The following is an 18,067-nucleotide window of genomic DNA, read 5'->3' as shown; positions in this document are numbered from 1 at the left end:
GATAGCCTACACGCGCATGTCATTTGGCTTGTGCTTGTGTGCTCGTTCATCTAAACATTTGTGTGTGCTGTATGTTTCCATGTGTCTGGCTGATCAGGTTTGTTTGTTTTCCTTTCCTTAACGTGTCTATCTGTTACACAAGTTATCTCTCTTCACATAAATGAAGCATTACGTGGTCAAAGTGCAAGCATCTCGGCAGTGTGTTACTTCAATTACCTTCCCATCATTCCAGGTAGCACCATGATTCATTGTTTGGGTATCAAGAGTTTCATTAGTTTGATTCCTTAGCCAAGATATATAGTTTATTAATTCTGAAATTAATTGCAAACGCAAAGTGACATTTTACAAGAAATGTTTAGCATAGCATGAATTATTACTTTGCTACATTTGATGGCAATTGGGCCTATAGATACTTGACTTGATACTTTTTTTTTTTAGCTAATAAAATGAGCCCCTCACTTCAATTTTTATGTGTTTGGTCACAAAAAATAAACTTAAAGGTGGGCTTTCTATATAGACACCTACGTTTTTATTTATTTATTACTATTTCATATTTGATGCACAATTAAAAAAAGAAAAAGAAAAGAAAAAACTTTATTTTCAGCTTGAGGTATATGTGTCTTTTTTTTTTTTTTTTTTTAATGAAGTAAATATAAGAATATTAGAAATATAGAATGTATAGAATATATTTTATTTTGCTGGTAATATTTCAAGGTGAACATTTACTGGACTGAAGCAACTTAATTTTGGAAATCCCATGTTAAAATGTGAGTATCCAAAAATGATATATCAGACAACATTTCTTTGTACATCTCTCAATCATACAGTATTGCATTGCATAATTTGTTTTACCCCCCACAATGAAAATTACAGAGCTTAGATCATAACACATGTAAATATAATCATACAAAGAGATCATAATCATTGGGAGATATACTGTACAGTGATGTTTATATGCATTTAGTGTGTTATCATGCAATAAAGATCTAATTTATTTACATGACAAGCTATAAGAATTTACTTTCTTAACTTTTTGGCAATAAAATACTAGAAACTGCACCAAATTGCATATTTTTCTCAGTTTTGGCATCAAATTGAGTTTTATTCTCCTATATCATACTATATGTGCCATTAAAGCCTGATGTATCAGACATGATACTAAAAAAAAAAAATAATTAAATAAGTAAATATAGATTTTTATTAAATAAATAGAAATTGATTTTTAAAAAATAAATAAATATATTTTGTCTAAACGTTCAATAAACAGTTTTTTTTAATGATCAAATGACTATATTATATTATATTATACAATTGTATTCATATACAGTATATATAATATGTACATTAACAGTGACTGTTAATATAGCTTGTTGGTTGCATTTTAAGGATACAGTATTCTAAAATAGACAGGATGTGTGGTTTATGGGCTCTGCAGTTTGTGCCACACACTTTTCAAATATTTTTTTGATGTTCACAGTGGGACAACAGACGAATTGCTTTGACTTTCAGATCAATGTTGTCGATGCAACTTCTGTCGTCTTTTACTTCAGTACATAGTCAGATATCGTCAGCAGGACAACAATCAAAGCATCTTGCAGTAGCCTCGAGATCCATGTGTCCGCTTCATCTCCCGTGGTCTGCCCGTGTGAATGGGTGGAAGGCCCCAGCAGGCAGCGTTCTGGCCGCCTCCGTGCTTCCTGGGCCTCCTGGGGCCGGGTGAGTCTGCCTCCTCTCTGGGTGGATGGGAGGATAAGACCGTCCCTCGCTGCACAGCACTGGGGTCCAGATTGCTATACTGGGACAGTCTGGAGGTGGGCTATGGCACTCCAATTCATCTCCTGCTGTAGCTCAGCGACGAAAGCGCCTAGTGCCCACTTCTCATCTGTGGGAGCACTCAGGAAGATGGATTGGTTGGCCGGACCATCAGAGGAGGCAAAGCGTGTGGCTAAGAGCCTATGTAGCACGTGGCTGCTCTCATATGCAAGTTTGATGAAAGACATTCACAAACAGAGTCTGGGGAGCTTCTTCTGTATCAGATGTCTCAAAGTGGCGTACACTTTAGAGCAGGCGAAAGTATGAAAGCGGCACACGCTGGCACGAGTCATTCATCACTTGCTTTTCACTTTTATGGGGTGCTTTGAATACGCCATTCAACGGTGGCTTTCACTAGGTTGGAAATTAAGATGCTTCCTTAAGTCTGTTTCGGTGCCTTAGCACGTTCCACCTTGCTCGAGCCGCTGCTCATAATTACATGGGCATGTCCAGAAAGACAGACTAAATTACACACAGATATAAGATGAGGTGCTATCGGTAATATTCTTATGATGTTCCTATTAATCAGCTTGGCTGATTTTTATCACAGTCCGCCCGGCCCACCGCTGGCCAGGCAATAATCAGAAATACATAAAGAAATTCTAGTCGAGCCGGGACCCAGCTTTGTCTTATTATGGAATAAACCTTGTGGAAAATATCGGTTCATCCCCAGAAGCGGGTACAAATTGGTCCTGCGTGACACGCTTGGAATTTCCGCCGCATTCCATGACCTAAAACAAAAATGACATGAACATTGACAAATTTGACAAAGAAATTTGTGCAAAAAACAACCTCTATTTGGTCAGCCAAGCAGCAAATATGTCGGATGATATGCTTTATTAAGCAATCCATTTTTCAGCAATAGCGATGCCATCTGCAAAGGTTAGCGTGCATCAGGCTACAGAAATTTCATCTGCCTCTCTGGGCCTCGGCAAACACTCCGGCACATTTTTCATGTACATACAATTTTGGATGCAAATAGAATACTTGATGAAAGGGATGACCTTCTGAAGTGACTCCTTGGCAGTAAGGTAGGACGGAACAGGCAGCAGGAACAGAATGAGTTACTGCCCTGGCTGATCCAGCAGCACTGTAATATATGACTAGTGTTCACACACAGAGTGAAAGCTCACCCCCACCCCACTCTGCTACATCTCGTTTTGCTGTGCCTGGATAAAGAAACTTGGCAGAACTTAAAGGTGATATTCTTACAGTTTTGCATAGAAAGTTTTTATACGCCCTTTTTAAGGTCTTTTAAATGATGACGCCATAAATAAATGTACATTGCAAACAGTTAAATTAAAAACATTATAAAATGCATAAAATACATATAAAAAATTTAAATATACATTAATAAAATAAATAAGAAAATGCTTTAATGTTGTTGAAAAAAGTCTCTCATGCTAACCAAGGCATTTATTTGATTAAAAAAAGTAAAAACAATAACATTGTGAAATATTGTTTCCTATTTTTAAATATTATTTCCTGCCATGATTCAAATAATTAATTACTTTTATTTAAGTCCAGTTGTATAGATTAATCAAAAACACTGTTTTGTCATGCACCTGTCAAATTTGAGATTTTGGGCTTTTTGGTTTTTCATAAAGTGTTTTTTTCAGACTAGTGGAAAGAAAACATCCAAAACACACTGTTAAGTGTTTCTTTTATAGCACTTTATCTCCTCTTCAGTAGCACGTACACACACTATCCCCTGAAGGTTTTTACAGAGGGATTTGTTCATATATAATTTGCTTGATTATATACAACATTTTAATCCCCCCAAAATTGTGAAAATATAGTGTTTTCTGTCCATTCTAAGCATTTTCTGAATTATGGAGTGACAAAAATGAGATACCCAAAATTCCCTCTGTAAAAACTTTTGACTCTCATATGTCAAAAAATTTAAACAAGACATCATCCAGTGTTTAGATTTTTCTACTAGAAATGTATGCAAATTAGTGCATATTTCATTAAATAATGACTCATTTGCATATCTAAACCTAACATTTTAGAAAACTTGTAGTACAAAAAATGTTTGCAATTATCAATGTAATCAATCAGCTGGGTAGTAAGGCGATAACTATTAGTTTTTTTTTTTATCCTATTCACCTGCAGTGTCTCGCCTTAAATGGATAGCGAATGTGTATATGTATATATATATTAAAAAAAAACTGGAGAAATAATCTCTAGATTTTCGTCTCTAGATCTGTAGAAAAAATATCAACAATATTTGTTCTGCTCAACCACCAAAGTCTTCAACCTGAAAATCTGATTCCTTCAAAATAGAATAATCTGAGCTATGCTATCCACATTCATTTTAACTCTATATTCTGTATAACTGTAAGAACTTTAAAAGCTAATGCCGTACTTAAATGAACTCTGTTAAGTCTCCTGTGCTATGAAAGAGACAAAAATATGTAAATAAAACACTGCCATGTCTAAAATATTTCCATCCGTAAATTGGTTACCGAATCTAAGCACAGTTTTTTTGTCACTGATGATTGTGTCACCATGTAAGCAATGCTCTAGCTGCTCTGTCTTTGTTGTCGGAGGTTTAACAAATGGACAGTCAGACAGCTAGTGTTCCACTTACTCAGAGGTGTTGGTCTCATCTGTATTGTGGCTGGCAGCACAGTCATCTTCATTCTCTTTGTCCTTACTGAGGAAGGTGATCTATCAGACCACAGACATCATGGTGAATCTAGCTGGCCTCTGCCTTCTCCCATTTGAATTGAACACACAGTATTTTAGTGCTCTGCAAGCGTTCCTCTAACCAGGACAGGATTGAGAATGAGTGAGCTGTCCTTGGCTTGTATTACTGTCCCAATATGATTGAGTTCCTTTGCTGGAATTGAAGAAAGGATGAAAATTGAGGACTTGACTTTCTGAGCCATGTGTTTCAGTAGGAATCGGTAATCTCATTTCCATCTAGGTCATTTTACCCTTTTTTATATTATGAGTAGTGAAGTGTTTCATAAAAACTTTATGGAGGATTTTAAGCAGACGTTACGAACAAGATTAGCTTTCTGAATGTATATAGTCTCATCTGCTGTGAGCACGAAACCATTAGGATCTCATTTTATTACAACAGCTTCATTATTGTTTTTGTTGTTGTAATTTAAGAAGTCTTATGCATTGAGGATATTTAAAACATAGTTAAGACACGGTGGTTTAGTACTGATCAAAAAAGTATGTTTTGCTTGTATTCCCAAACAGAGCCAGATCTGGCAGTCTGAGTCTTGTAGGGGGATGATCACAGCGCGATAATTCGACTGACTAAGAAGTTCCTGCTTCAATGACTTTGTCCCACGGAGGGACGCGACTTCCAGACCCCTCAGATTGATTGTTTACTTGGGAGCTGAGGGAGAAGAGCATCTAGCTGTTTCCCAAGGTGAGCGTTTTTCCAAACACCTGCTGTTAAATAAGCGGGGCAGACCTCTGGCCGGCACTCTCCGGCCAGGGGAATACACTGGCTTTGTCTCCGTGATGAAGGACTAGAGCTATTTATCCACCCCCCCCCCATCCGCTGGAAGTGTCACCAGCGAGGTGCTTAGGCTTGAGTGTTATATATAGACTTCCTCAGCCTCTAAATAGAAATGAAATGGGATTGCCAGTGTTTTTGTTGGGCCAACATCGTAGGGAAAAAAATTAGAGATCCGCTCGCTGTGTATTTCATCACCTGCAAAGCCAATGAGGGAGAGCGCCTTGTGCCCGGCGACTGCAAACTGCGCCCAGGTTACTGCACGCTACAGTAGCCAAGAATGTGTGGTTCTGTAGATGATTAAATCAATACAATTTTGACAAGACATGTAGGAACATGCCTCTTTATTTTACGCAGTTCCTTCCCCACCGTCAGGGGGCATTTATCACCCAACCCCGGCGCCGTCATCTAATGGAGATTGTTCTTTAGTCTGCGCTTGATCGAGAGGCGGGATTATGATGCATGTCGATAGTTTGCTGAGATATTGACACAGGGACAAAGAGCACAGCCTGCAGCCGCTTGCCCGTCTATTCCCAACACGCGGCCACATATGCACACAGTCATCGTGGAAGTATCCCCGGTGGATAATTCCCATTGATATCCCATTGATGAATCGGCCCAAGTGCCCGGGTGATTGGAGGCGGTCGTTAAGACCCCCACAAACTCATTCAGTTAGCGATTAACGCCGCGGCGGTTCCCGTCTTTATTTACCCTGACCGGTTTCTCAGTGTGCTCTCCCACACAACTCTCCAACACGTCCTTGGGACCTTTATCGTGGGCTTCTCACAAAGGGTTAATGATAAAAGACAGCACGTGAGGGAAAGAACGCAGAGGGATAATGAATATGAAAAAGGGGGGCTGCATTGGAAAGAGGAATGAGTTGGGGGGGAGCTAATGACAGGTGTAGCTGTAAATTCTTCATTCTGCATGGGCTGATGGGAAGCGCTCGGCTGTGCGCTCGCCTGTGACTTTACAACTAATCCTGTTTGTAAGTTATTATTTATCTTCAGCAAACTTTGTCAAACTTGGGCTTTGATTTTTTTTTTTCTCCTCCCTCCTCCGATTTCCCTCTTGTGGCTCGCTCTCGCACATGCTCCCCACATAATTTATGACTGCCTCTGGTCCTCATGACAGATTATTAAAAGTAGAATTAGTTTTTTGCGCTGGATTTTTCCACTGGGAATTGGGAAGGCAGTCCTCTCAGAGGAAGGTCTCTTACGAGGTCTCCATTACTAATAGAAGTTTTTTCCCTTTTTTTGATGGGGGTGAGAAGACTAATGATTTGAATTTACTGTAGCAGGCGTCACGTGGTTGGAAAAGCATCAGCAGACGAGACAAGAGGTTAAGTTCTTCCCCGTAGAGAGCTTTATTGGATTGTTTAGCAGCAGAAGGATAATGTTTTTGTCAGAGAATGCCGGAGCGTGCTAGTCTGGCTACGGAGAGAAGAAAGATGAAGAGACCGAAAAAAGACAGAGTGAGAGCCAGATATGGGGAGACAGAAAAGAGCTTCTCTCTTATGTGGGTGGTTTATAGATAGAGGGATACAGAGACAAAGTGGAACAGAGACAACATTGTTTTTTGTAATGCAACTGGACAAACTCGGAGGTGCGAGTTGGAGATTCCAAATGTGATCGATTTCCTCTTTTGTTCTTTTATTCTTTCTGTCATGCGCTCACATGCAAAAAAAAAAAAAAAAAAAAAAAATGCAGGATAGATGGGCACACATGCACACACGCACACACAAAGTGCTATTTCCATTCACCTGATGGCCGTTTGGAGCTTGTTCTCCCAGCATGCTACTGCAGCATGGGAACCAGAGGGGAGTCACAGCACAGCTGAGAGCCTCGGCTTAATCTTATGCATCATTAAGCACTCAGCGGCAAGCCAGCGCTGTTCATATACATCATCCACGCTTAATAAACATAATGATGACATAAGATGTAATTCTAGATGAATTTTCATTTTATAGGGAAATGGAGAATTCCTGTAGAAAGGAAAAGAAAGAAAAAAGTAAATTATCAGGGAAGTACAAAATAAATGATGTTTTTTTCAGTAAGATGAATAGCGGTGTTTGGGGCTTTAGAGCGGGAGAGGAGAGAGAGTGTGATGCGGGAAGGGGATGAAGGGGCAGTGGAGGTGACTGGGAAGGGGGGGCCACTGGCCATTTGTACGTTTTAATCGCGGGAGTCTGATAGACAGGCTGAGGGAGTCGGAGTGGGACTCATCCATCATGCGCACTGAAAATCAGTAGTATGAGAGGTAGAGTTTCAGCCCGGGTCGCCTTACAGGGAAGGAAATAGGATTCTGATGAAAGTGTGAGGGGAGAGCAGCCCTAGACACTTGCCGGGGCGACCGGGGTCACCCAAAGGCAGAGGAGACCTGAGATTACCGCATCTGCTCAGAGAGCCGCCCAGCCCGGACCCCTCTCTTGTAGCACGGCCCATGGCACAGCGATGAGCGGCACCCATGAATTAATGCAAAGAGGAGGGAGATGAATCGCCCTTTGAAATTAGTAAGCACTTTGAATTCCGACGGAGTGGGCCGGGCAAACTACTTCCCCTCTATCAGTGACTCTTGACACGGGTAGATAACGGCGCAGAACGAGCATCTACAAATCAAAGCGTAATTACGACTGCTGGCGTCCCATAAACGCTTTAGTCAAGATGGCCGCTCGGAGCTGTGCGCTGTTTGTACAGCTGTGTGAGCCCAAGCTTCAGATGCGGCAGAGAAGGAACGCCAGCAAGTGCACAGTTGCATGTCTGCCAAAAGGCTGAGGAAGTGGAATGCTCTGCTTCTGTCTAATGACTAACTAGAGCAGATCAGCCCGAATGCAACCTCCCCGATGCAGTATACAAAACATACAGTAGCAAAAATGAGTTTTTTTCTTTGTTAATCAAGGTGTCTTTTATCCAGTATTCATTCTTTATTCATTCATCTGAGGTACACTGACAAATCTTAAAATATGAAAGCCTATAGCATTAATCATGTATAACATATACAAACATTTATATAAGCATTTGAAAGGATTTATATTTTAAAATGTACATTATACAAAAATAAAAATATAATAATTTATCTATCTATCTATCTATCTGAATAAAAGTATATTATATATATATATATATATTAGGGGTGTCAACATTGACAAGTTAATGCATGCGATTAATCAAAAAAATTTAATGCGTTAATATTTTTTAATGCAAATGAATTGTTTGATAAGGTTTGACCCCAACATCGCAGCGCGGAAGGTTATCTATCATTATGTGATGACGGTACAGCGAACCAGTGTTGCCAGGGTAATGGCACAAGTGGGCTATTTTGAAAATACAGTCGCGGGAAAAATTACAGTGCCGTGGGTTGCGTTTTTTTTGGCTACTTTTATAATGTACCATGGCCACCCAAGGTGTGTATAGACAAATAAAAATTAAAATAGATCCTTTTACTAATGTGTATTATACTTGGAATGTATCCCTGGCAACTTAAGAACGGAGAAGCGGTTGTAACATCACAAACAACGCGAGTTTCAGCAGAGCATACATGTTAAGGCTTTTAAACAGCAGAAATAAACATGACAACAGCCACTATATATTATGTAAGATAATAAACACACAATTACGATAGGATATTTGTATGTGATTTTCTTGAGATGAATGTGTACATCTGAAATGCTAATTTGTGTAGCGATATTAAAGTCTATAAATAGCATATTTTAACAACAGTAAACAACCAAATTCCACATGTGATCGTAAAAGGAAGTTATTACAAACACACGATGGTAGTTTGAAGTGAGTTCTGAGTAAAAGTGTGCTATTAATCTCATGAATTGTTTTATGAAGCATGCAGAACAGGTCCAATTCTTCTTCATAATGCATTTTGTCATAATACTTCATGTAAGGTTGCAAAAATGTTTTGTTGTATTTATTTAGAAATACTTTTGATAATAGTTGGGTAAATGTATAATGGGATTGAAGCGATGTGGCTTGGTAAACGTTTTATTGCCAGTAAAAGGCTGATGATGGCTGAATAAAAACAAAAGAATAATGATAAAAGAATAATAAGGATTATGTCTCATACCTGGCGGAAGTGTGAAAGGTTCTGTTTCCTTAAACTAGTTTGTCATGCATTTCTTTATTTCAACACATTTACAGGTAAATCCTAGTATTTTAAATTTGTGATTAAGCATGATTAATCACAGTCCATGACAGCACTATTGCTGACAGCCATGATTGACAGCACTAATATACACACACACAATACATTATATATATATATATATATATATATATATATATATATATATATATATATATATATATATATATATATATATATATATATATATATATGTAAATATAAATATAAATGTGTAATAGATAAAAGTTCCTATTTCTATTTTAAATAAATGCTGCCCTTATGACTTTTTTACTCATCAAAGAACAAAGAGAAAAAAAAGTATCATAGTTTCCAAAAAAATAAATAAAAAATTAAGCAGCTCAACTGTTTTCAACATTGTTAATGAAAAGGCACAAAATTAGCATATTAAAATGATTTTTGAAGTATCATGTAACATTGAAAACTGGAGTAATAGCTTCTAAAAATTCATCTTTGCCATTTGCATTTAAAATATATTAAAACAGAAAACAGTTATATTAAATTGTATTAATGTTTGACAAAATTACTTTCTTCACAGTATTTTTAATGAAATCAATGCCAATTTGATGATTATAAGAGACTGCTTTCAAAAACATCACCAATCGTACCTACACATATATAAATGAGTATTTGATTGTATAAAATATTACAATTATAAATACATTACTAATTAAATTATATAATTATTGAGTATATAGATTCTAAAAGCTTTTTGATTTTATAATCATTTTAAAATAATTTGTATAAAAAAAGATTATAGAAATTGTGGTGCAATTGTGAGTTGAGAACTGTTTAGCACTCTTCTGTAGTGCCAGGACATGTCCCAGTAAACTTGCTGCCAATGTTCAACTGGATCTTTTCCCAGAATGCAAGTCCTTGTTAATATGGGCATACAGAGTTCTCAGAATGTATGATTTATGTAAATAATGAATTTATACAAGTGCAAAAAAACAAAACAAAAGAAGTGAATAAACAAATAGCAAACATTCAATGTAATAGGCAAGCTAACATATTCCCACTCAAACAGTTACACTGCAATTCATTTGATTTAGAGCGTTTATTTAAAAATGATGGTATAAGAATGTAAGTGACTCTTTCGTGGTGATGTCATTATGTGAAGCACCTGTTATGGAACATCCTGACAGAATCTAGTAATCATCCATTGACCTTGTAACTCCTCAATGCTGTGCCGTGTAACTCAGTGCTAATGGCTAAGCTTTTGATGTAATCTTGCTCTCATGATGTATAGAGCTGTTCCTGGCACCACTGGCATACTGCATCTTGTTTCTCCAACTATTAAAAGTGTCAGCGGTTGTCTTCTATTGCTTTTATATGCTGTTATTAACGACACAATGCTAACCGCCCAGAGTGTACATCTAATTAAAACATCAAACAGTTATAGCAAGGAATGAATCCAAAAGATATGATATAATCATAGCAAATAATGTTGTTGTTTTTTGCACTGCCTTTGGACGTTAGGTTGTAATGGGTTATCTGTATTCACACTGTGGGTTGTGAACCCATTCAATGATTGTTATAGAGCGCTGTAAAAGTTGCAAGTTCCTGCGGCAGGTTTTATTACTACCGGCTCTCTTATTTTAAAGCCTCTTTTAATTTATTACAGATTGTTTATTTGGGATTAAGGTTAATTTATTGTAACCTCCTACAACTAAACTTTGTAACTGTAGTCCACACCTGTCTACCAAACAATTAGCATAGCGCTAGCAATGCCAAGGTCACGGGTTTGCTTCCTAGGGAATGCGTGAACTGATAAAACGTAGAACTCGAATGCAACGTAAGTATCTTTGGAAAACAACAGACCTCATAAGATCACAAGCAAATTTGAGGGCCTTGTATATGTTTTCAGACCACTGTGATTTAGATGAAAGTCTGTGGGGTGGTATAAATGTATCTTTCTGCCGTAATGCATTTTTGTCTGGTTGGTTCCCCCCTCTTTCATTCCTGCCCTTTGACACAGTCATCTCCCAGAACCCAAGCCTGCTGGCCTGCATTCAAGCCCCCTGTCTTAACCTGAAGAATTATGTGTGAAGATAATTAACTCTTATAGGTACACTTTCCATTTCTTCACTTCACTAAGCACATCATCTTCCTTCCCTCTTTATTGTTTGCTTTGCTTTGTCAGATCGATGTCTTGCTACTGCGTAAGTAGCAGTCATATCTAAAGCAACATAAATCACAACAAGGTTCCCTGTCGCACCAGTCAACACGGTAGGGAGCGTCTTTTTTCCGCGCGGATCTCGGATCCGGTTTGACTGCGCTCGGTGTCTGTCTGTGTGGCGCTGTGCTCACTGGTCTTTTGCCATGTCAAATGGAATGTGATTACACAGTGCTTCGCTTTGGCTTTCAGAGGCTGTCAGAACATCAGGCATTTGTGTCAGATCCCTCTCCGCCCATCCCATAATATCCTCCTGCTCCCTTTGAGTCTGTTGAGGGGGAACTTATCAGATTATCCCCTATCAGGTGCCTTGGTGGGGAGCGGGTGGGCAGCATTTCTCCTGCCATTACTGCCAGCCCTGTGATCATGCCCCGCTAATGAATGCGCAAATGCAAATAGCCCTTCCCTGTAAAAGTTGACATTGTCTCCTGTGATAAATTTTCTGCTGAGGTAAGAGACAATTTAGAGTGGAATTACAAGCAGGCTCTTTGTCACTCTTCGGGTCCATTTACATCCGTAATTAGCTGTAATTCCACTGCACCCATTAGAGAGAGAGAGAGAGAGAGTCACCACTGAAACAGATAAGCAGTAAAAAGGGGCGAGAGAGAGGAAAAGAGAAGCGCCAGATCTCTTGATGCTTTGCACAGCGCCGTCAGCTGGTGATTTATATGCACCCCTACGCACTTGTCGCCACGCCAATGGGTGTAAACATTGATTAGGAGCAGGAAATGAGGCACACACTTTGTCCTCTGTGTCAGGGTCTTTGGGTTGAGGAAGAGGAAAGCTCATGGTCTTAATGTGTACAGTCCTCAACACCTGAGCGCATTTTAGAGGGTGGCGTTAGATACGCCTCTCAAGCATTACCCAAACAAACACATGACATTGTGCCACAGCGCTGCTTGAGTGACAAGCTCAGACTTGTCATTGAGTATCTTTCAGACCTGTGACACTCACACACACGGGAGTCATAGTGCATGCTTTTCCTCGCAAAACAAATGTGGATTGATGAAAAGCTTTGAGATGCACAAATGATTGCTTTGTTATGTTCTACTGGTATGTTTTTGAACACATCTACGAATGTCACCTGCAAAGGGAGGCAAATTAATGCAGGACCCAAGTGTGTTTACCGTGTATTTTCCCCTGCAGTGCACAAGGGGCCAAATAATCTGCAAAAAGGTCAAGGTGCATGTCTCCTTCCCTACTTCCTCACCCCTATCTAATGAAAGTGTTTCCTGCACTGAGTGTGTTTGTACGACATCTATCATAGCCAATCCCCCAAATCCTGTCATTACAAAGCTTAAGTGTTTCCTGAACCTCCTCTCATGATCCATTAGAAACAATAAAATGTTTTTCTTAGTGAACTTGGTAAACCCAAATGATGGGGAAGCTGCTTTGAAACTGTAGCTTGCCAAGGTTTTTTTTTTTTTTTTTGATATGTAATGTGTTTTTGTATTTAAAAAAAAATAAAAAATGAATTAGTACTGCACTTTTGCAGGCACAAAAACAATAGGCAGAAGCACGTGATCCAAATAAACAAAGTATAATTTGCACAACGGAGTGGAACACCCAGTACATGATTTGCACAGGGATTCCAAACGGAAAATAATTTTTTAATTGTTCATTTACATGAATCGCATAGAATGAATCCAAACGCTGCATACGAGAGAGAATCGTTTGGCATGAACCGATTCACTAGAATGAATCACATGTTCATTGGAATGAATCGGAAATTCCAGTGAACCGGACTTTCTGAGAAATAGAGGGCCGTTGAGGTAAACGCGTTTGATTAGTTCAACATCCTCTTCCATCCCACCATGGCGCAGAACGGTTAGGAAACGGAGCCGATGCAGGAAGAAAGTTAGGGTTTCTTTTTCTAACCTGGGGAGCAACAAGGTTACAATGTATGGTAGTTGCTGACTGATTGATGTAAACATTGGAGCGAGCACTATGGTTGATAATAATACATAAAAAAGTTCCTGAAGTAACGTTAGGTACAATGAAACATTTACTGACATTATATGAGTCATATGGAATATGATTTTACATGTTTGGTTGAATGTAAGTCGCTGATGAAAAACGTGTCCCAATTTACCCGACTATATATTTTTGATACAATTTTGGATATACGGATATAACGTAATAGGCCTACCTCAAAACCAGGGCGTGTTCGTTCACAAGCTGCGAGCGCGGTAGAACTGCTTCTTTGCTGACACGCGAACAAAAGAATTTGCATTTGCGAGTGTCAGCGCTGTTCTTTCGTTTTGAGAATTCGATGCAGACGATTCAGTTCGCGAGTGAACTATCGAATGAGTCAAACTGAATCGCACGGTATTTTTTTTGCAAACCCTTATTAGTGATTAAACCCATGATCGCTAGTTCTGAATCTAAACAGCTAGATTGCTGATTTATTGTCAGTGGAAATGCCAATCAGGTTGGTGTAATATAAACTCCACAATAAGACAATGATTTTAGTTAGCTATATTTTATTGCACTGTAAAGGGTATTGCGACCTAGCTTGTTAAAGTAACTTGTTAACTGCATGAGCTACACCAGGCTACTTAAAAACAGATGAATTTCATTCACAGTACTGGTTACCCAACACTGGTAAACAGCGACCACTTTTTTTCTCTTTCAGTTAAACAATGCCCTTTCATTGACCATTTATTTGACCTCCAATGGAGAGCCGTACCTGAGTGCTTTTGTAATGCCATCTTCCAGTGAGCCCTAATGAGGCTCATTGTGATGTCTAATTGTCTAGCAGACATTTAACACATCAAATATCGTTTGCTTGGATTCATTAACTATAATGAAGGAATCCACACTCCTAGATTCACCATTTAAAGCGTCATGTATGCCCAGCTCTGCTTTGTTGATGCCAGCAGTTCCCCTCTCTCTCTCTCTCTCTCGTTTTTTTTTTCCTCCAGTGCTGTTTCAATCCCTATGTACCTTCTGGTCTGTTACCCTGGTGCTGTAAAACATAGATGCCTGAATTGTGCATTAGGGCACCATGATTACATCCATCAATCATGTCAGAGAATTTGGAAATGATGGTTTAATGTACCTTTTTAACTACATGTAACTTTGTTGCTGCCTCTGTACATATTTTGTGCCATCGATATGAAATGCACGAGAAGGAAGGGTGGAAAAGAGAGCAAAAACCCATTGTGTTTTTTCCCTGTCATTAAGCTGTGCCTGGGAGATGATGTGGAAGCCGTATGTGGTCCAGGGGAAGTATTTATGGCCCTGCTTGAATCTGGTTGGGCTTCGCTGATAGCTGAGATAATGGGAGCGAATGGGATGCAGCGAGCTGTTCTAATGGCACCAACAAGACATGGGAACAGCCAGGATAAATAAATGTTAGCCATTTTCTCTACTCCACGCCATTTGCATGTTCCATCATTAAAGCAGCTTAAATAGTTCCGATAATAGAATAATAATAATAAAAGTACCGGTTGCATTTAAAAAGTGGAAAGCAGGTCTTTAAATTTTCCTAATGCATTTAATGCAAAGGCTCGTGTTTCAGTTGAATTGTGGAGTTGTGTTCGGTTGAAGATAGCGGGAGCCTTAATTTTAATTTGTTTTAATTCTGACACTTATGCTCCAGTGGCTTTTCTTGTGAAATGGGGATGAATACAAACAAGATTTCACTTCATTAAACAGCAACAAACTGTACGGAAATTGCACTTACTTATGGAAATGGATTTTAAGCATGCAAAGCATTACTTGCTCGGTCTACGCTGAAATTTGAAAAACATTACAGGGTGAGCCTATTAGCTCTGACAGAGTTGAGCACAATTACTGAATGGGGGGGATCAAGGTACAGCTAAACCCATGGTGATAAAAAGTGACAAGCTATTAGGAAAGTATATTGACCTTAAAAAGCACTTAATTTAATAAACCGCAGTTTGCACAGGTGGCATTACTCTGAGACTGGCATAAGAAAAGACAATGATAGAAATATCACTATTTTACAGAGGTATATTTTAGGATCTCGCTGTTAAGTATAAATGATTTGTACACTTTATTCAGAGTATACTGTCTGAAGTAGCTGAGTATACTGTAATGTTAATGATGAATCTACCCTGTCATACACTTTAAACTCATAGCATTTGAAATCATCTTATTTGTTATTATTTACTGGCACCGTTAATCGTGAATTATAAATATTTAAAATAATGTAACATTTCATATTGACCACTGACCAAAGAAAATGGTCTAAAATCTAAATAAGGGTTTTTTGTTTCTCCCCAGTGTTGAATTAGTAGTTGAATTAAAAGTATATTTTCAGGGGGTTTTTATCCACTGTTTGAAAGAATGTTCATCTATTCTGAGCTATTTATTTAATAGAGACAATTTACCAGTTGTTGTCAGCATTTGTAGAGTCAAGATAGCTGCCTTTCAGTTAAAGCATAAAAAAGTCTCTGTTTCTAAATGTTCTAATGTAACTAGTGAAATCAGAAAATTTGGATTGGTGACTTCAGAGCTTTTGTTTACATTTCAATGTTATCTACATTTTCAGTATCTGTTGGAGTGAACTGGAGTTAGCTGGACTGGTAACAATGGACTTTTCTTCTTTCTCCTGGAACGGCATTCAACGGTAAATGCTGTTTCTTCATGCTAAAGGTAAGGCAACAGTTTAATAGTTTGTCAACCTAGTTATTTTGCTTACAGAATTGCCAGTGATATGAAAATATTTGGGGATTAAAATTAGTATTTTCATGTCTAGTACTTACATAATTCTCCATAATAGTACTTATTGTTTTCATTTGAATATGGAAATGTTTGTGTGTGTGGCATCTTGTTATTGTATTGTTGTTCTGAAATATCACAGGAATAGGTCTCATAAGTGTAAAGAACACACATTTATGTATATAATTAATTCTTATGGTCACTGAGGCAGGGCTTCAGAGTAAACCTATTAACATACTGCATTTTTAACTTTCTTTGTAGCTCACCAACCTTAATGTGCCGTCCTCCTTCAGCTCGCTTTTAGAGTTGAATGATCTCAGGGAGGTCCAATATGACTTCCCCGATCCTTTGAGATGTTAGCAGACAAGGATAAAGGAGTCCCCTCGCTCTTTTTTTTTTCCTCTCATGTCATCTTGTGCTTGGTCTAATCTCCCGAGCGTTTGAGGCCAGAATGCCGCTTGAAGTGAATAGAAACTTCAGCCTTATTGTTTATGTGCTTCTCAGTGTGACCGCTCTTTGTGTCCCCCACCTTGTTTTGTTTTTCATGCTACTTAACAGTGACATTGAATACCATGTGTGTTTATCTGTCTTCAGTGCGTTAATCTGTTTGCATTACTGCTGGTATTCTGGTAGTCCCATTATATATTAGAAAAGCAATTATCACTTCATTAAACATCGAAGGTGTTAACACAAGTCATAAGACTAAGCCATCTGTTGAATTATCTTCTCTGTGTCCTCTTGATGCCATCCACTAAACAACGCTTCTCACCAATTAAGGTTATACTTGGTAATTTAACTTTGAAAATGGGAAGTGTTCTGTTACCCCTCTAATAATAGCAATGCATATGGCGGTTATTTAGACTTTTTAATGAGAGAGATGGCCCCTTCAATTTGTCTTTGAGATCTGGAAAAGGCAGATTGGAGCCCGAGGACTCAATTCACCTGAGCATATGTTAGAATCGGAGGCTTTTTTCTGCATGTGGTGGCAGACGTTATAACATTTTGGCCTATTTTTGTAATCTGCTGTGGGATTGTATGACAGAATGATTTCACTCTTTTTTCTTTTTTTTCCCGGTTACATTTGTCGCTCTTGCTGCATTGTGTTATTATTGTAAAGGTCAGATATTTGCATAATGGTAATATTTAATTCAATGTATCACAGTAACCAGGTCAGGTGATATATTTTGTGAGGCAGTTATTTTGTCAGAGTTAGGCTAAGTCGATTTGCTGTTTTTCAAACCCTTTTAAAAATATATCCTTATCGGGAATCGTCGCACGTGATCGCTGTGAAATATAGTCTTTTAGTACTTAATTTGAAGTGCGGCACTGATATGTCAAAGAGCCTGTCATCAACTTAACCTCATCTCACTCTGTAAAATCAATAAATCAGTGCTGTAATTGGGCTGCTTTAACATGTTTTCTGTTTTGAATCACATGCTGGGGTAATTTGAAACTGAGCAGTCATAAGCTAACATCTTGAATTATGTGACATTTAGGCATCTTCAGCCTCTTAAATCTGAGACGAAGGCATTAAGACAGATAAACGCATCTAGAAATCAACTGGATTTAAAGCTAAATGCTTATTTTTCATGCCTCCAGTTCATTTAGTTTAACACATTCTATCCAGTTGGAGCTGTCTGTATTTGAGATGTTTTTAACGCTGATACGAACAAGATTTGTACCACTTTAGTTTTAAAGATGATGTTATCGCTTTAGCTGTGCATATCTTACTGATTCAGAGATTTAACAGCTTAATA

General features: G+C 38.4%; 1 protein-coding gene and 1 long non-coding RNA gene across 2 annotated transcripts in view; one reads left to right on the top strand and one right to left on the bottom strand.

The window, feature by feature from the left end:
- Window positions 1-1,357: 1,357 nt before the first annotated feature.
- On the bottom strand, window positions 1,358-13,908 carry LOC131552180 (uncharacterized). Its single transcript, XR_009273920.1, has 3 exons — window positions 13,771-13,908; window positions 4,406-4,657; window positions 1,358-2,543 (listed from the first exon to the last, which is right to left on the bottom strand). It is a non-coding gene; the product is annotated as an uncharacterized LOC131552180 (long non-coding RNA).
- Window positions 13,347-18,067, top strand: part of cdhr1a (cadherin-related family member 1a) — a 100,289-nt gene continuing 95,568 nt past the window's right edge. Inside the window, exons 1-3 of the mRNA XM_058795777.1 lie at window positions 13,347-13,478; window positions 14,808-14,977; window positions 16,141-16,244. Of these exons, the coding sequence (XP_058651760.1) occupies window positions 16,223-16,244 (22 nt within the window). The 5' untranslated portion in view covers window positions 13,347-13,478; window positions 14,808-14,977; window positions 16,141-16,222. The remainder of the gene's footprint in view (window positions 13,479-14,807; window positions 14,978-16,140; window positions 16,245-18,067) is intronic.

The sequence above is a fragment of the Onychostoma macrolepis genome, chromosome 13, assembly GCF_012432095.1.
Source record: "Onychostoma macrolepis isolate SWU-2019 chromosome 13, ASM1243209v1, whole genome shotgun sequence".
NCBI lineage: Eukaryota > Metazoa > Chordata > Actinopteri > Cypriniformes > Cyprinidae > Onychostoma > Onychostoma macrolepis.
Note: the sequence above shows the minus strand (reverse complement) of the source record. Positions and strands in the feature narration are given on the sequence as shown.